Source organism: Oncorhynchus kisutch, linkage group LG14 (genome assembly GCF_002021735.2).
Source record: "Oncorhynchus kisutch isolate 150728-3 linkage group LG14, Okis_V2, whole genome shotgun sequence".
NCBI classification, from domain to species: domain Eukaryota; kingdom Metazoa; phylum Chordata; class Actinopteri; order Salmoniformes; family Salmonidae; genus Oncorhynchus; species Oncorhynchus kisutch.
The window spans coordinates 59,841,292-59,861,501 of NC_034187.2; the positions used below are offsets into that span (position 1 = coordinate 59,841,292).

Genomic DNA, 20,210 nt, shown 5'->3' on the forward strand with positions numbered 1-20,210 from the left:
ACAAAGTGTTATGTTTGGGGCAAATCCAATACAACACATTACTGAGTACCACTTTCCATAGTTTCAAGTATAGAGGTGGCTGCATCATGAGGACTGTGGAGCTTCTCAGGATAAAAAAGAAACCGAATAGCAGGCAAAATACTAGAGGCAAACCTGGATCAGTCTGCTTTCCAATGGACACTGGGAGATGAATTCACCTTTCACCAAGACAATATCCTAGAACACAAGGCCAATTCTACACTGGAGTTGCTTACCAAGAAGACTTTGAATGTTCCTGAGTGGGCGAGTGAGTTTTGATTTAAATCAACTCTAAAATGTATGGCTAGACCTGAAAATGGATGTTTAGCAATGACCTATATCGACATAACATAACATAGATGGCATCATGAGGTAGGAAAAGTATGTGGATATATTGAAGCAACATCTCAAGACATCAGTCAGGAAGTTAAAGCTTGGTCGCAAAGGGCTCTTCCAAATGGACAATGACCCCAAGCATACTTCCAAAGTTGTGGCAAAATGGCTTAAGGACTCAGTTACACCGGCTTAGAAACCTGACTCAGTTACACCAGCTCTGTCTGGTGGAATGGGCCAGAATTCACCCAATTTATTGTGGGAAGCTTGTGGAAGGCTACCCGAAACGTTTGAACCAAGTTAAACAATTTAAAGGCAATGCTACCAAATACTAATTGAGTGTATGTAAACTTCTGACCAACTGGGAATGTGATGTGAAAAATAAAAGCTGAAATAAATCATTCTCTGTACTATTATTCTGACATTTCACATTCTTAAAATAAAGTGGTGATCCTAACTGACCTAAAACAGGGAATTCTTACTAGGATTAAATGTCAGGAATTGTGAAACTGAGTTTAAATGTTTTTGGCTAAGATGTATGTAAACTTCCGACTTCAACTGTATATATGTCAAATGTGATAGGATTCTGAAGTATGAAAAATATTTGCTTTCATAAAGTCATCTCCCAACTGCTGCTTGATGTTTGGTGATAATGCTAACCTTTGAAATGTTCACCAGCAATGTTGAAGTTTGGGATATGTCTTCATCTGCGTACGTTTCTGAAATGCGACTTGCAGTTTTTTTTTTTTATGGAGTAAATACACGCAGCCAAATGTAGCTGGACAAATAAGATAAGGAGAGTACTTTAAGTGTTTCTGCCTCTACATTTGCTTTTTTTCATGACTCACACATAGGGTAGAAGGACATTCTTATTCACAGACTCGTATACTAAAAAGAAAACATCACCCAGACATTTAAAGTTTAATAAATCACTACTACCTGCAATTACGTGATTTGACCGGCTGTATTAGCCTACATATTTCAACATGCATTTCAGGCGCTTAAAAGCTTTCGAGCACGCCTCCAACCAAAATGACTCGGTCTTCCTCCATTGTGTTTTGCTCCCCCATCCACATATTCAAACATGGTTAATGTCAAGCCGTAATGATTTCCTGCTTTTGTCCTGTCTGATTCACTATGTAATAACTAGCTTTTGGTGTGGAAAACTGATTTCAATGAAGACGGAGGAACAGGCTCATGGTTGCCTGATTCTGAAAATGTTAGCCAGGCTCAGGCCACTCAAGTCTCTTGGGGGGAGTTATGATGTAGTTCTGTATTATGTTTCGCAGAGGATAGGTTTTATAGTAGAGCATTAGAGCGAGACATAGACCTTTAAGAAGGGGAAAGGGGATACCTAGTCAGTTGCACAACTGAATGCATTCAACCAAAATTTGTCCAACACATTTAACCCAACCTCTCTGAATCAGAGGTGCGGGGGGCTGCCTTAATTGACATCCATGTCATCGGTGCCCAGGGACTAGTTGTTGTGGGGTTTAACTGCATTGCATTGCACCCTGATCGATGGTCCTCTATTTGCACCTAATCATACGCAATTTGTTTCCATGAGACTAGAGCATTATACGTTTCAGCCATAAGGGATTCCTTCCTGAGCATGAGTAAATTTAGTTTTGATCAGTCATGGAAATAAAAGTTCTGAAAACATGTTGGCTCACTATTTAAAAAGAAGATGGAGAACAAGCAATAGGATGAAAAATATAGTTTTGCCGCCTGTACAGCTGACTAGCGCCGTCTAACACTACCAAGCAACAACAACAAAAAATTATACTTGGAGTCAAAGTAATTTATATTGTCCAAAATAATATGACTATATGTAAGTGTTGATTCCCCCCTCCCATCACTACCCAGAGGGCAAAACTGCCATTTCTGTCTTTAATGAGATCATGTCAACCAGTTTTGGCTGTTGCAGTACCTGGAGGGTGAAGCCAGGAGGCCATCACAAGCTTCCAGTGTTAGGCTATATCAGACATCTGATATTATCAAGATGCATATAGGCTTCATGACTGTGGCCTAATAAAATGACACGATACGTAAGACCAGAGCCGTCTCATCAGTACTCAATTATCAACTTTTATTTTTATCAGCTTTATTATAAATTGTAACTTCCTTAACAAACCGTGAATTGTTGGTTGGTGGATTGATTCTGACAATTAACCTCTTATCACCAGAGGAATGCAGATCCAAGAGTACTGAGTTTCTGGTAAACGGCCCCTTGCCATGAGAGCAGCATTCCAAGTTTCAACATATGAGTTAACACATGAGTTATTGTTTAAACTACCCTGTCATATTAGTTGTTAGCTAACATGGTGCATAGTTACAAGTAATCAATTAATATAGTGTTGCTGTGCTCGTTAACCTTTTCATTCAACACACAAACAACATTTGTATCAATTGACACTAGCTAGATTTCCATCCAATTGGTGACCAGATTTTCATGTGAATATATATATATATTTTTTTGCATACATTTTTCTTCTAGCCTTTTCCCATCGGAGATGTTTCCATCAAATGTACTTGTTACGGATTAAAGCCTATGCGTGATGACGTAGTGTGCATAAAAATACCTTTTGCGGTTAAATGACCATTTACCAATAAAAAATACAAATAACAAAAACAGGGTAAATGTGTTTCCATCATATTTCCAACTCTACTGATGGTTTTGTCACACAAATGGCGTTTATATAGCGAATGTGCTCACTCTGGTGTTGGCATGTACGCTCTAGCCAACAGGTCTTAGATACAGTGCAGGTATAGCCTACATGAGATTATTGACAAAAGAGCAAGATTATTTTTAGTTGTCAAACTGCAGCCAAGCATCTATCATCATGTCACCAGAATAAGACCCTCGATTTAGAAAGGAGCATCAAACTCATCACCGTGCAGGCCTCCCTAGTGTCGCAGCGGCCTAACGCACTGCATCGGAGTGTTGCGTCACTACAGCCTGGGAGTCCCATAGGGCGGCGCACAATTGGCCCAGCGTTGTCCTGGTTAGGGGAGGTTTTGGCCGGGGGGGTTTACTTGGCTCATCGTGCGCTAGCGACTCCTTGTGGCGGGCCGGGCGCCTGCAAGCTGACCCTCGGTCGTCAGTTGAACGGTGTTTCCGCCGACACATTGGTGCAGCTGGCTTCCGGGTTAAGCGGGCAGGTGTTAAGAAGCAGTGTGGCTTGGAGGGTCATGCTTTGGAGGGCGCATGGCTCGACCTTTGCCTCCTGAGCCCGAGCCCATTGAGGAGTTGCAGCGATGAGACAAGATCGTAAGTAAATTGCTGTGCACTTTCACCGCCCTGTGAAGTTAATCGTAACTTTTTTCACCTGTAGCCTAATAAACTGCATGCTTTCCCAAGTCAAAGTGGGAGGGCAACACAACCTATGATTACATGACTCCAAGTTTACTTTGATATGATGGTGATTTTATCAACATTTGCACATAAAATCGTAATTTCTTGCATAATTAATTTTACAGACACAAAGATCCCACATTGGCCAGTACGTCATTGTAAATAATAATTTGTTCTTAATTGACTCGCCTGGATAAATAAAGGTTAAATCCAAAAATGTTATTGTGTATTTTGTTTTGTGAACATTTGGAAAGTTTACGGACAAATTAGCTGTTTCCATCAGGCCTGTCGTGATGTTTTTTTAACTGACGTACTTTACTCGCTTAAAAGGTTGGATGGAAACCTCGTTAGTGACAGCATTGAAATCTTAAAGGTTGGCCCATATATGAGTTGTCATTTTTATGTAGAAGGCTTTCTTGGAGTGGTCTAATCCACTGTAAATGATTAAATGTTGGGAATGTAACTAAGATGCATTCCTTAGTTGTGATAAATGTGTTACTTCTACGTGGGTTCGTATACTTTTGTAATACTAACAGAATAAATGAAGACAGAAGGGTCGAGCCACCCATTCAAACGATTTGTGTTTACAGTAAACAAAGAGATCAGTTGGAGCACCACAACCTTATGTAACTCATCAACACAACAATGTTCTTGGAAGAACATATTCGCCTCACCTATTTAGTATAGCTACTACATACTAGTACTAGATATGATTTTGTAAGGAATCTCTATCAGATCTTTGGGAACATTGCTAGTATGCACTCACGTCTTCCAAACAGATTTATCATCAGCTGAATTACATTCCAGTAGTGCATTTGCCTAGTGACCGGTAACAAGATGTTTAATAATAGAATATTTCATTGCATTTGTTGGCAGCTTAGCCCTCTAGACTACACTCTGTCTAGTTAAATTGGTTTGACATTCTGCCTGTGTTTGTTTGTCTGAATATTTTTGTGTTCGTGTGCACCTTGGGGAGGAGTGGGTGGGTGTTACATGCGAGTGCTTTTTGGATGTAGCATATTTGTATAGTGTTGTGCACAAACAGTGCCTTCAGAAAGTATTCAGACCCGTTGAAAAAAACTGAAATATTACATTTACTTAAGTATTCAAACCCTTTACTCATTACTTTGTTGAAGCACCTTTGGCAGCAATTACAGCCTCAAGTCTTCTTGGGTATGACGCTACAAGCTTGGCACACCTGTATTTGCTCTGTCAGGTTGGATGGGGAGTGTTGCTGCACAGCTATTTTTAGGTGTTTCCAGCGATATTCGATCAGGTTTAAGTCCGGGCTCCAGCTGTGCCGCTCAAGGACATTCAGAGACTTGTCCCGAAGCCACTCCTGCGTTGTCTTGGCTGTGTACTTAGGGTCGTTGTCTTGTTGGAAGGTGAACCTTCGCCCCAGTCTGAGGTCCTAAGAGCTCTGGAGCAGGTTTTCATCAAAGATCTCCATTCATCTTTCCCTTGATCCTGACTAGTCTACCAGTCCCTGCTGCTGAAAAAACATCCCCACACCATGATTCTGCCACCACCATGCTTCACCATACGGATGGGGCCAGGTTTCCTCCAGACGTGACGCTTGGCATTCAGGCCAAATAGTTCAATCTTGGTTACGTCAGACCAGAGAATCTTGTTTCTCATGGTCTGAGAGTATTTAGGTGCCTTTTGGCAAACTCCAAGCAGGCTGTCATGTGCCTTTTACTGAGGAGTGGCTTCCGCCTGGCCACTCTTACCATAAAGGCCTGATTGGTGGAGTGCTGCAGAGATCGTTGTCCTTCTGGAAGGTTCTCCCATCTCAACAGAGGAACTCTAGAGCTCTTTCAGAGGATCATCAGGTTCTTGGTCACCTCCCTGACACAGGCCCTTCTCCACCAAAATTGCTCAGTTTGGCCGGGCGGCCAGCTGTAGGAAGAGTCTTGGTGGTTCCAAACTTCTTCCATTTAAGAATAATGGAGGCCACTGTGTTCTTGGTGACCTTCAATGCTGCAGAAATGTTTTGGTACCCTTGCCTAGATCTGAGCCTGTCTCAGAGCTCTACGGACAATTCCTTCGACCTCATGGCTTGGTTCTGACTTGCACTGTCAACTGTGGTACCTTTATTATAGACAGGTGTGCATTTCCAAATCATGTCCAATCAATTGCATTTACCACCGGTGGACTCCAATAAAGTTGTAGAAACATCTCAAGGGTGATCAATGGAAAGAGGATGCACCTGAACTTAATTTCGAGTCTCACAGCAAAGGGTCTGAATACTTATGTAAATAAGGTATTTCCGTTTTTTCTTTTCAATAAATTTGCAAACATTTCTAGACTGTTTTTCTTTTGTCATTATGGTGTATTGTGTGTACATTGCTGAGGATTTTATTTATTTAATCAATTTCAGAATAAGCCTGTAACGTAACAAAATGTAAAAAGTCAAGGTGTCTGAATGCTTTCCAAAGGTACTATGTTTTTGGAGTTTATCGCCTTGATTTTGGTTGTATGAGTTTGTATTTTCACTTTAATGTGTGCTTGAACTGATACTATGTGTGTGATTGTTGAGTGAAACAATCTCTAAATCTATATATTAACACCCCCCCCCCCCCCAGGTCTGATTGATGGCTACACAGGTGAACGTGCTGCGCTGGAGGAGCAGGTGCGTCAGAAGGAGGAGCTACAGCTAAGCCTGGAGCAGGAGCTGCAGGTAAGACAGACCCACTCTTTAGTCTACAACCACCATAATCACTGTGTGTTATAACCGTTTAGGGTGACATGCTCTGATGTAATTATGTCATTTCAAGCAGTTATGCCCACTAGGTAAATATTGTCTCAAAACTATCCATGCAGATTTAAAGAAAATGGTGGACAATTATGTTGCAAGTTGTTTCCCATAGGTTTAAAATGTTACCTCTATGTCGGGCAACTTCGCACACTGCAAGGGCAGTTTGTTCTCTTTGTCATTTTTTAATTGGCTAACCATATCGTCAACCTGCCTCTAACTGATTGTCATTGGCTCCTGCAGGTGACGAGCAGCCGCCTACATGAACTGGAGCAGGAGAGGCTGCAGATGCAGGAAGAGCGTGAGATACTGTCACGGCAACAGGACGCCATGAGGGAGCATGCCGGCCCCCGCGAGTTACGTATGTGCCCCACCACTTACTCCTTGTGGATCTGAATGGAACAAAATATACATTTTGACAAACATTCAAGTATTCTACACAGTGAAATAATCGTGAAAATTTTACTTTCATATCATGTAAAGTGTATTGGATATGCACAGTGCCTATTCCAATACAGATGCTCAAAAACAAGCAGTTGGTGATAATAGAGAACTGTGACTACGTCTTATATGACATCACTACTCCAAAGAGTGGGCAGGGTGAAGTGGGGGTCGTATCATTGAAATAGAAATACTGGTATTATGAGAAAAGCCCTTCAGACCATCGCAATTTGACAGTCATTTTATTTCTGTGGGTCCTATGACAAAGATAACAGGCCCATGTTCTTTTGCATACAGAAGGTTGGTTTATTTCCTTGATTAGATCTACATTTGAATATTTGTATGACTCATGTCATCACACAGTATGTCAGCTTAGCAGGAGCCACTCATTGTTATTGTGTTACCACTCAATGACATTGTAACAATTTTTATTCTGTGTTATAAATTCTTGTCATTTTTATTAATGTACTTTGTTATTACTGTACTTTGCTAAATTCCTGTAGAAAGGGTGACCATGATGAATTCATGTTGTAATGAAGTTTACAATTGATAACTGTTTTTGTGTAACACAAGTACTGCATCTGAAAAGTCTCACCTGCGTCGTGTTCATTAGGCAACAAATAGAATTAAGTCGACTGAAACAGGGAGGAACTACCTTGACTTGTCTAATAAGACACACACTGCAAAACGTTTTTAAATAATTTTCTGATTCATTACCTCTATCCAGTACTATTTCAAGGTATTCCATAGGTTAAGGAATAATCCATAATGAAATGGCAAGTATTCGACAAGCACATGAATTCAATGTACAGGGGGCCATTTTAGGAACACCTCACGCCGGCTCTCACGTTACAGCATTGGCTCATCCATCCTCTGCCGACACAGCTTTAACCAATACCACCACAGCACATGCAGGGAAGCCCCGCCCTCTCGTTTTCACCTCTCGCTTTCACCTCTCACATCCTTTCTCCTCCAGTCTTCCTCCTTTTTATGACAAAACAAGTGCATGTTGAAATACTGTGCTTTCTTATTCTTCCTATAGGCCTAGTTGAAGCTGCAGTCGATGCAGCACCTGAAGCAGGTGTGTCCCACATCAGAGCATGGCCAGTCTGTTACTTTTTTGTCTCTAGTCGAGTGGCACTTCACAAATGCATACAGTACCAGTCAAAAGTTTGGACACACCTACTCATTCAAGTGTTTTTATTTATTTATACTATTTTCTACATTGTAGGATAATAGTGAAGACATCAACACTAATAAATACCACATATGGAATCATGTAGTAACTAAAACAGTTTTAAACCAATCTAAATATATTTTATAGCAACCCTTTGCCTTGATGACAGCTTTGCACACTCTTGGCATTCTCTCAACCAGCTTCATGAGGAATGTTTTTCCAGCAGTGTTGGAGTTCCCACATATGCTGAGCCCTTGTTGGCTGCTTTTTCTTCGCTCTGTGGTCAGACTCATCTCGAACCATCTCAATTTGGTTGAGGTCGGGTGATTTGTGGAGGCCAGGTCTTCTGATGCAGCATGCCATCACTCTCCTTCTTGGTCAAATAGCCTGTACACAGCCTGAAGGTGTGTTGGGTGATTGTCCTGTTGAAAGACAAATGATAGTCCCACTAAGCACAAACCAGATGGGATGGCGTATCGATGCAGAATGCGGTGGTAGCCATGCTGGTTAAGTGTGCCTTGAATTCTAAATAAATCAGTGTCACCAGCAAAGCACCATCACACCACCTCCATACTTCACAGTGGGAACCACACATGTGGAGATCATCCGTTCACCTACTCTGCTTCTCACAAAGACACTGCGGTTGGAACCAAAAATCTCACATTTGGACTCATCAGACCAAAGAACAGATTTCCACCAGTCTAATGTCCTTTGCTTGTGTTTCTTGGCCCAAGCAAGTCTCTTCTTATTATTGGTGTCCTTTAGTAGTGGGTTCTTTGCAACAAGTCTCCTCTGAACAGTTGATGTTGAGATGTCTGTTATTTGAACTCAGTGAAGCATTTATTAGGGCTGAAATTTCCGAGGCTGGTAACTCTAATGAACTTATCTTCTGCAGCAGAGGTAACTATGGGTCTTCCTTTCCTGTGGCAGTCTTCATGAGAGCCAGTTTCATCATAGTGCTTGATGTTTCTTGCGACAGCACAAAGTTATTGAAATTTTCCGTATTGACTGACCTTCATGTCTTAAAGTAATGATGTACTGTCATTTCTCATTGCTTATTTGAGCTGTTCTTGCCATAATATGTACTTGTTATTTTACCAAATAGGGCTATCTTCTGTATACCTCCCTACCTTGTCACAACACAACTGATTGACTCAAGCGCATTAAGGAAAGAAATTCCACATATTAACTTTTAACAAGACACGATTCCTGTCAGGAGAATTTAGTTCTCGTGTTCATTAACCAGTCTGCTTGATCAGGATTTGTAGGATACTGATAGAAATGAAGACAGACAGAGGCCCAGTCTACAATAGTACAATAGTTAAATGTTTATTCACGGGAATGTTCTCCCTATCATTTCCGGTACATTGGTCTATATACCTCACATTTCGTCATAAATGTCCCTCTCAGACATAAGGGCAATATAGTTCACAAGTCTTCTCCTACTCACAAATTGTCTGCCACCTGTTAAACAATCTACTACAAGCCCAAGGTCTCTCCCCTCCCTGGGTGGGGACAGAATGTCCTGTAAGGAACACAGTATTCCAGCCGGTCTGACGGTAGCTCCATTAGTTTCTAACAAGGAACAGAAAGTCCTTGTTCTAATTCTTGACTAAAACTACACACATTATATTCGGTGTTACGATTATAATAAGATTCATACAGTGACAGGGTAGTATTCTCTTTAGTTATAGTTCTATGTTAAATGTATACATCATTTAGCCATTATTCATAAAAATCCCATAACAATTCAATATGTGTTATTTCATAGTGTTGATGTCTTCACTATTATTCTACAATGTAGAAAATATCAAAAAATAAAGAAAACCCTTGAACGAGTAGGTGTGTCCAAACATTTGACTGGTACTGTATTTTTTTTTAACGCCAGAATCAGCAACTCACAAAAAAAGCTTGGAGCTTGCTTGCTATGAGCTCACTCACTCAATCACTAACCCTTGCTTACGCTTTTTCTTTTGATTCCCTTTTCTATATCATGGTTTGTCATGTTAATGTCTTATGGGTCAGCGTGAACATTCTCATTTTATTTATGATTGAGCACGATTGAAGGAATCTGATGAACTGTATTTTGAGACATTGGTACTGTAAGCATAAGTATTTCTTTTTTGGCAATCATCTTTGCTCCTAAATTAAAATCCCTTGATGTAAATGTTCAGAAGAGTTTAGCTCACCCTAACCTTACTTCACATTGTCCATGCTAACATCGTGACAATATCTGCTACCTTTGGAGTAAGATGATTGCTCAATTAGGAATTTGTCCCACCCCTTGCCTGCAACTGCATATGGGGCATGGATATTGCACCATCACAGCACTGTCTACGTCGTTGGTCTGTGGTTTGCACTCTCTTACCTTTTTATCTGTTGTACTAATACAATGGGGTTCGATCTTCTCTGGGGGGAAGCGATGTTGGTAGGTTCAATGTTGGTTAAATGATGGCAGTGGGTTACTAAAGGGATATGTTGGGAAGATACTGGGTGTGAGATTGTCTGTTATATACAGTAGCTACATGATTCTGAAATGGAGGACTGTATTGGTGACATTTTGCTGAAAGCAGCCATCTCAATACTGTAATGCTGTTAAAATGCGTAAAACACAAGTTTAGAAGTTCTGAGACAAAAACAGCTAAATATACTTAGATTTGAAACGAATCTTAAGGCTGACAGGCCTGTAACTGATTTTCAGATTATTGACAGTCCACAACAACTCCATCTCAGCATCCTGTCCTGTTCATTGCTGGAATCAAACCTGTATGTCCAAAATCATTGACTCCTCCCCTCCAAAGCCACCTTATGTGACGCCTTCCTTCCGTCCCTCTCTCCCTTCACCCCAGACCTCCTGGAGGAGACAGAGAAGCTGATGGCTGAGAAGGTAGAGGTGCAGCGGCAGGCGGAGAAGGAGAGCCTGGACCTTCTGCACCAGGTGAAAACACTGGAGGCTGAGCTGGAGGAGCAGATCAACCGGGTCATCGAGCTGGAGCATGCCCGCAAGACTGAGAGCGGTGACCTGCTGCAGCAGATCCAGGCTCTGGAGAAACAACTGGAGAAGAATCGGAGGTTCCTGGATGTAAGAAATAGAGGGGAGGGAATGGGGAGGATGGATGCATGGCTGTACGGATGGATATGGATAGAGATGGGAGAGATGGATGAATGGGGTGGATGGGGGAGGACCATAGGAAGTCTATCGTTTAAAAGAATACAGATTTACATGAATGTTATATGAATGTGCACTTTGGTTATTGGGGGTTAGGCAGTGCATAAAGCACTACACTTGATCCATCATTTATTCATCATCCATGTATTTCTGATTCAATGTATATATAATTTAATTTGATATGTAATGGGTATTTCCCATAGCAACTCTCCTTTAAAGGCTTTGTCTTCATCTCTGAACCCCAGGAGCAGGCCGTTGACCGGGAACACGAGAGGGACGTCTTCCAGCAGGAGATCTTGAATCTGGAGCAGCAGCTGAAGAACAGCCAGAAGCTGCAGCCCGGCTCTGAGCAAAGAAGCAGAGAGGTAACAGTTCAGTTCCGCAATAGCCCCGGCATTGAGCCCTGTTGGACCCCACAGGCAGTTTCTCCCTCCTTTTGTTCCCTCACAATGGGAAAGGCAGTAATGTATATGCTCGTCTTGTAAAAATGTACTGTTGTTGCTCTGTACATGAGGGCTCAGTGTCAGCCAGGACAGTGGGGAGGTAGAATTGCCTGTGGTTACCCAAATATGATCCCAGACTAGTCAAACTGGAACTGAAGGATAATGGACATAAACTCAGCAAAAAAAATAACCCTCCCTTTTTCAGGACCCTGTCTTTCAAAGAAAATTCGTAAAAATCCAAATAACTTCACAGATCTTAATTGTAAAGGGTTTGAACACTGTTTCCCATGCTTGTTCAATTAACAATAAACAATTAATGAACATGCACCTGTGGAACGGTCGGTAAGACACTAACAGCTTACAGATGGTAGGAAATTAAAGTCACATTTATGGAAACTTAGGACACTAAAGAGGCATTTCTACTGACTCTGAAAAGCACCAAAAGAAAGATGCCGAGGGTCCCTGCTCATCTGCGTGAATGTGCCTTAGGCATTCTGCAAGGAGGAATGAGGATTGCAGATGTGGCCAGGGCAATAAATTGCAATATCTGTACTATGAGACGCCTAAGACAGCGCTACAGGGAGACAGGACGGACAGCTGATCGTCCTCGCAGTGGTAGACCACGTGTAACAACACCTGCACAACAACAGCTGCCGAGTTACACCAGGAACGCACAATCCCTCCATCAGTGCTCAGACTGTCCGCAATAGGCTGAGAGAGGCTGGACTGAGTGTTTGTAGGCCTGTTGTAAGGCAGGTCCTCACCAGACATCACTGGCAAACAACATTGCATATGGGCACAAACCCGCCGTCGCTGGACCAGACAGGACTGGCACAAAGTTCTCTTCACTGACGAGTCGCGGTTTTGTCTCACCAGGGGTGATGGTCGGATTCGCGTTTATCGTCAAAGGAATGAGCGTTACACCGAAGCCTATACTCTGGAGCGGGATCGATTTGGAGGTGGAGGGTCCGTCATGGTCTGGGGTGGTGTGTCACAGCATCATCGGACTGAGCTTGTTGTCATTCTTGTTGTCATCTCAACGATGTACGTTATAAGTAAGGCATCCTCCCTCATGTGGTACCCTTCCTGCAGGCTCATCCTGACATGACCCTCCAGCATGACAATGCCACCAGCCATACTGCCCGTTCGGTGAGTGTTCTGCCATGGCCAGCAAAGAGCCCAGATCTCAATCCCATTGAACACGTCTGAGACTTGTTGGTGAGGGCTAGGGCCATTCACCCCAGAAATGCCCGGTAACTTGCAGGTGCCTTGGAAGAGTGGGGTAACATCTTACAGCAAGAACTTGCAAATCTGGTGCAGTCCACGAGGAGGAGATGCACTGCAGTACTAAATGCAGCTGGTGGCCACACCAGATACTGACTGTTACTTTTGACCCCTCCCCTTTGTTCAGGGACACATTAATCCATTTATGTTAGTCACGTCTGTGGAGCTTGTTCAGTTTATGTCTGTTGTTGAATCTTATGTTTATACAAATATTTACACATGGTAAGCTTGCTGAAAATAAACGCAGTTGATAGTGAGAGAACGGTTCTTTTTTTGCTGAGTTTATATGCTGGATGTGATTTTTGATGTGCTTTTTTGGGGTGAGGGCTGATTTGTCAATCATCGCCATGGTGATTTGTTTATTAACTGAGGGGGCTGTGGGTATTGTGTGATTTGTAATGCGTTTTGTACAACTAGTATTCTAGGTTTTTTTATGGAACATTTTATTGAACATTAATGGTTTTAACAGTGGTCTTGTCCTAAACACTTAATATATTTTTTTATCTTTCAAAAAAAGCAGTGTCCATGGAGAGGTTGTATTTACTCTCGCACCATGTTGTAGCTAGTAAATGTAATTAGATATTACATTAGGATATTTCTGCTGAGCATCATCATCTGGACCATGGAGGTCTGTCTTTGCATTATAATTGCATCTGCTATCATAACAGCTGTGATATACTGCTTCTCTCTGGTTTACTGTACGTCAACCGAGTTGTTGTGGCTGGTTTCTGCTAAAAGTCATTAGCATCATCATAGCTCCACATCTCTTTGGCATGCTTTGGCAGTGGCTCTCCTTGCTGTTGCCATCAGCTGTGTTTTACATTTGTTACCATACTGTTGTTTGTGTTCAGTCTTTAACTGTATTATAGTGGCATGTGTTGTGGAAATGTGTCACTACAAGTAACTCAGAATGATCAGAATTATTTAAACACCATTATTGATACTGTAAGGGCTTGTTTTCGCTAAGCTATATGCAGTTGACAATATCACAGCAGCCTTTCTCTGCTATCAGAATCATAGAACCATTCCTTCTCCCATCACCTTCTCCTATTAGTCACTGCTATGCTCATTAAAGGCCATTCTCTCTCCCTTTTTCCTCCTCTTCCTCTTTGCTTCTCTCCCATGGCAGGTGGATCAGCTGACCTCCCAGGTATTGCTATTAGTTGCATTGAAACAGCCTCTCTATTAACAAAACTCCATCAGTTGCATGGTAGCAGCCTGTCATTGCAAACCACATTAGAGCCCCCCTCTTTCCCTTCCTCTGCTCTCTTTCTCCTTTTCGTCCTGTTGAATATTCCTCTGTCTACCATAGCAGGTGGATCCCAGCGATTAGTGGTGCTAGCGTCATTGAAAAGGACCTTCCATTAAATATCATTAGCTGCACTCAACCTCCCTCTTCCCCCCTTTCTCCCTCTTTCCCTATTCATCTCCCTCTTTCCCCTATTCATCTCCCTTTCCCTACCATATAGCAGGTGAGGATCATCTGACCTCATAATATTGCTCCTGTTTACATTATCCTCTTTCCCTCTAGCCCCTAGTGATGGGGGGAAAATTTATAGTTACATATCGCAGTTTTTTTTTGGGGGGGGGGGGCAATATTTTATCGATACTTTGACCCTAAGTATCGATTAGTAAAAAAAAACACATTTTTTGCTATGTAGCATTAGCTGGTGCTGGCCGGCTGTACCTATACCAAAACTCTGGTATGTTTAATCTTATAGCGTGAGCCAACATGTTTCCAGCACTTTTATTTCCATGACTCATCAAAACTAATTTCCTAATGCTCTCTGCCTCTCTGCAGCTGACATTTAGTGAGCAATATGTTTGGAACATAAAATTGCAATAAAATCGCAGTATCGAATCGCAATACATATAAAATCATGACAATCGCAACAGCACCTAAGTATCGTGATAATATCGTACCATGACGTTCCTGGCAATTCCCAGCCCTACTACCTCCTCTCTTTTCCCCCTCTCTTCAAAATGGCAGGTGGATCAGCTGACCTCCCAGCTACTGTGTTGTTACTACTAGCTAGCCACAGTGATACACTGAAGCTACAGACTATACGATCCACACTGAAACCCCTCTTTCCCTCCCTTTCCTTTCTCCTCCTCCTCATCCCTCTCCTCTCGCAGGTGGACCAGCTGACCCAGCAGCTGAGGGAGAAGGCGGACTGGTGCAGCGAGCTGCTGCTGGCGTCCGAGCAGCTGCAGCGCGAGGTGGGCGAGCGCAACGAGGAGATTGACAAGCTGGAGGGTCGCATCCGCGAGCTGGAGCAGGCGCTGCTGGCCAGCACCGAGATGGTGAGAGAGAAAAGAGAGATGGGTGGAGAGGAAGGGGGGGGATGGATGAAGTGGGATAGAGACTGAGAGAACAACAAGTAGAGAAAGGAGTGGGGAGAGAGAGAAAGAGACAGTTCCCCCACTCCTTCCCGCCACTGCTGTTGGTGATGCTGTGTTAAGACTAGCGACTGCCAAGATTGCTCCCCAGAGGGAGTGTGTTTGTGTGTGTTGGGGGGGGTGGGGTGGTTCTATTTTCCCAGTGGGGGCCTAAAATCTCAGTCACCAGAAGGATAGTAAAACAAGGAAAATTCCCCATGAGGACAAAGGCTATTTTAAGCTTAGTGGTTAGGGTTACTATTAGGGATAGGATTTTCAATGGAAATACATTTTAAGTCCGCACGAGGATAGAAGAACATAACGTGTGTGATAGAGAGAATGGAGTGCGTGTGCATGTTAGTGTCAGAATGAGTGTGTGTTCTGGTAGAGTGTGAGTGACAGCGTGAAGCTATATTTGCATATATATGGGTGTATGTGTGCATTGATAAAGGAGACTGAGTGTACCTGCATACCCGACATCATGGCTGAGAATGTGTGTGCCCATAGTAATGAGTTTTGAAACCAATATCACTGTTGGCAGGCTGAAACAGAGCAGTGAAAGAAATGTCCCCATACCTTGCTACTGCCCAGCTGATTAAGTGCATGACATCACAGATACTGTATATGATGTATGGCTGTGTGTGTGTGGCTATCCTGATATTTGTGTGTATGCTTGTATATAATATTGCGTGTGATGTGTGTATGTTTGCTTGTGTGTGCATGCGTCGCGCATGACTGGTCGCTAAATAATAACGTATTGTGTGTGCTCGTTGCTTGCATGCATGTCTGTTTCAGGTGGATGATAAGAGGCAGGATGTGTCTGTTTGTGAGCTTGGGGACTCATCACTGGAGGCTCAGCTACAGACTGAAAGAGAGGCTCTGGACAGGAAAGAGAAAGAGGTAATGTATTGTTCTTATGGGGGTTTCTTTCTTTCACATGTTTGGAAGGGAATTTCTAAGTAGCCAGTCCAGCACTGTGTCAAAGCTAGCCAGCGAAAACCTTAATTGGTTATCACCTCCCCTGACGATTTACATAAGTTAGACCATTCCTCTACTTGTTGCAACCCTTTGCCCGCCATCTTTCACTTCGCCTCAAATCACGCTCCTACAATAGCCAATGATGGACACAAGACAGGTCCCACTTAGATTTCAAGTCCCCTGTTCATGTGTCGATGCCCTGGTCCTCAGTTAGATGGATAAGAACACACAACACTCCAGCTTGACTCCCCCCTTTCCCCTCCTCCCTTCCAGATCAGTAACCTGGAGGAGCAGCTGGAGCAGTTCCGGGAGGAGCTGGAGAACAAGAGTGATGAGGTGCAGCAGCTCGACATGCAGCTGGAGATCCAGAGGAAGGAGCTGAGCACCCAGCAGAAAGACCTGGAGACCAAGGACCACCTGCTCCAGGTAATCGGCCAACACAGCTAGGCTAGCATGTACAGTTGAAGTTGGAAGTTTACATACACCTTAGCCAAAAACAAAATGGCCACAACTTTGGAAGTATGCTTGGGGTCATTGTCCATTTAGAAGACCCATTTGCGACCAAGCTTTAACTTCCTGACCGATGTCTTGAGATGTTGCTTCAATATATCCACATACTTTTCCTACCTCATGATGCCATCTATTTTGTGAAGTGCATCAGTCCCTCCTGCAGCAAAGCACCCCCACAACATGATGCTGCCACCCCCATGCTTCACGTTTGGGATGGTGTTCTTCGGCTTTTTTTACCTCCAAACATAACGATGGTCAATATGGCCAAATAGTTATATTTGTTTCATCAGACCAGAGGACATTTCTCCAAAAGGTACGTTTTTTTTGTCCCCATGTGCAGTTGAAAACCGTAGTCTGCCTCTTTTATGGCGGTTTTGGAGCAGTGGCTTTTTCCTTGCTGAGCGGCCTTTCAGGTGATGTTGATATTTTACTGTGGGATAGATACTTATGTACCTGTTTCTTCCAGCATCTTCACAAGGTCCTTTGCTGTTGTTCTGGGATTGATTTGCAATTTTCACACCAAAGTACATTAATTTCTAGGAGACAGAACGCGTCTCCTTCCTGAGCGGTATGACAGCTGCGTGGTCCCATGCTGTTTATACTTGCATACTATTGTTTGTACAGATGAACGTGATACTTCAGGCGTTTGGAAATTTCTCCCAAGGATGAACCAGACTTGTGGAGGTCTACAATTTTGTTTCTAAGATGTTTTCTTCTTGGCTGATTTATTTTGATTTTCTCATAATGTCAAGCAAAGAGGCACTCAGTTTGAAGGTAGGCCTTGAAATACATCCACGGGTTCACCTCCAATTGACTCTATTGATGTCAATTCGAGTATCAGAAGCTTCTACAGCCATGACATTATTTTCTGGAATTTTCCAAGCTGTTTGAAGGCACAGTCAACTTAGTGTATGTAAACTTCTGGCCCACTGGAATTGTGATACAGTGAATTATAAATGAAGTAATCTGTCTGTAAACAATTGTTGGAAAAATAACTTGTGTCATGCACAAAGTAGATGTTCTAACCGACTTGCCAAAACTATAGTTTGTTAACAAGAAATTTGTGGAGTGGTTGAAAAACAAGTGTTAATGACTCCAACCTTAGTGTATGTAAACTTCCAACTTCAACTGTAGGTAGCCTTAGCCCCCCACACAGCTAGGCTAGCATGCAGGTAGCCTTAGCCCCCCACACAGCTAGGATAGCATGTACAGTGGGGCAAAAAAGTATATAGTCAGCCACAAATTGTGCAAGTTCTCCAACTTAAAAAGATGAGAGAGGCCTGTAATTTTCATCATAGGTACACTTCAACTATGACAGACAAAATGAGTAAAAAAAATCCAGAAAATCACATTGTAGGATTTTTAATGAATTTATTTGCAAATTGTGGTGGAAAATAAGTATTTGGTCACCTACAAACAAGCAAGATTTCTGGCTCTCACAGACCTGTAACTTCTTCTTTAAGAGGCTCCTCTGTCCTCCACTCGTTACCTGTATTAATGGCACCTGTTTGAACTTGTTATCAGTATAAAAGACACCTGTCCACAACCTCAAACAGTCACACTCCAAACTCCACTATGGCCAAGACCAAAGAGCTGTCAAAGGACACCAGAAACAAAATTGTGGACCTGCACCAGGCTGGGAAGACTGAATCTGCAATAGGTAAGCAGCTTGGTTTGAAGAAATCAACTGTGGGAGCAATTATTAGGAAATGGAAGACGTACAAGACCACTGATAAGCTCCCTCGATCTGGGGCTCCACGCAAGATCTCACCCCATGGGGTCAAAATGATCAGAAGAACGGTGAGCAAAAATCCCAGAACCACACGGGGGGACCTAGTGAATGACCTGCAGAGAGCTGGGACCAAAGTAACAAAGCCTACCATCAGTAACACACTACGCTGCCAGGGACTCAAATCCTGCAGTGCCAGACGTGTCCCCCTGCTTAAGCCAGTACATGTCCAGGCCCGTCTGAAGTTTGCTAGAGAGCATTTGGATGATCCAGAAGAAGATTGGGAGAATGTCATATGGTCAGATGAAACCAAAATATAACTTTTTGGTAAAAACTCAACTCGTCGTGTTTGGAGGACAAAGAATGCTGAGTTGCATCCAAAGAACACCATACCTACTGTGAAGCATGGGCGGTGGAAACATCATGCTTTGGGGCTGTTTTTCTGCAAAGGGACCAGGAAGACTGATCCGTGGAAAGGAAAGAATGAATGGGGCAAGGGCAATGAAGATAAAACGTGGCTGGGTCTTTCAGCATGACAATGATCCCAAACACACCACCCAGGCAACGAAGGAGTGGCTTCGTAAGAAGCATTTCAAGGTCCTGGAGTGGCCTAGCCAGTCTCCAGATCTCAACCCCATAGAAAATCTTTGGAGGGAGTTGAAAGTCTGTGTTGCCCAGCAACAGCCCTAAAACATCACTGCTCTAGAGGAGATCTGCATGGAGGAATGGGCCAAAATACCAGCAACAGTGTGTAAAAACCTTGTGAAGACTTACAGAAAACGTTTGACCTCTGTCATTGCCAACAAAGGGTATATAACAAGGTATTGAGATAAACTTTTGTTATTGACCAAATGCTTATTTTCCACCATTATTTGCAAAAAAAAATCATAAAAAATCATACAATGTGATTTTCTGGATTTTTTTCCCTCGTTTTGTCTGTCATAGTTGAAGTGTACATATGATGAAAATTACAGGCCTCTCATCTTTTTAAGTGGGAGAATTTGCACAATTGGTGGCTGACTAAATACTTTTTTGCCCCACTGTAGGTAGGTAGCCTTAGCCCCCCACACAGCTAAGCTAGCATGTAGGTAGCCTTAGCCACCCACACAGCTAAGCTAGCATGTAGGTAGCCTTAGCCGCCCACACAGCTAGGTTAGCATGTAGGTAGCCTTAGCCACCCACACAGCTAGGTTAGCATGTAGGTAGCCTTAGCCACCACATAACCAAGCTAGTATGTAGGCAGCCTGGGCCACTACGCTAGGCTAGCATGTAGGTAGCCTGGGCCACAACGCTAGGATAGCATGTTGACAGCTTAGCCACAGCTAGGCTAACATTTAGATATGCCAGACAGTTAGACTAGCAGCAACCAGGTAACACAACACAACAAATAGCCACGAAAAAGGCTAACATTTACTATAGGTAATCCTTAATCCAACAAGGTTGACACGTGGTTTCCATCTGCTAAACAAAGCCACATTAGCCAAAGCAACAAATGTGGGACCTGTTAGGCTAATATGGTAGTAGTGATAGGTAGTATCCCCACCCTAAAGATAAACAAATCCCCCATAAATGTTCCTTCCCTATTGTCTTAGTCCCAGTTTATTAAGGGTGATTTTTTTTGTGTGTTGAAAGCCAGCAG

General features: G+C 42.8%; 1 protein-coding gene across 5 annotated transcripts in view; it reads left to right on the forward strand.

Annotated features, from left to right (window-relative positions):
* Window positions 1-20,210, forward strand: part of LOC109904440 (A-kinase anchor protein 9) — a 121,694-nt gene that overhangs the window by 88,586 nt on the left and 12,898 nt on the right. For 4 of the 5 annotated variants that reach the window (XM_031788669.1, XM_031788671.1, XM_031788670.1 and 1 more), the window contains 8 exons: window positions 6,292-6,386; window positions 6,705-6,822; window positions 7,945-7,983; window positions 10,929-11,161; window positions 11,494-11,613; window positions 15,112-15,279; window positions 16,150-16,254; window positions 16,606-16,758. In XM_031788669.1, the coding sequence (XP_031644529.1) occupies window positions 6,292-6,386; window positions 6,705-6,822; window positions 7,945-7,983; window positions 10,929-11,161; window positions 11,494-11,613; window positions 15,112-15,279; window positions 16,150-16,254; window positions 16,606-16,758 (1,031 nt within the window). The remainder of the gene's footprint in view (window positions 1-6,291; window positions 6,387-6,704; window positions 6,823-7,944; window positions 7,984-10,928; window positions 11,162-11,493; window positions 11,614-15,111; window positions 15,280-16,149; window positions 16,255-16,605; window positions 16,759-20,210) is intronic. The other variant, XM_031788672.1, reaches the window with a different exon arrangement.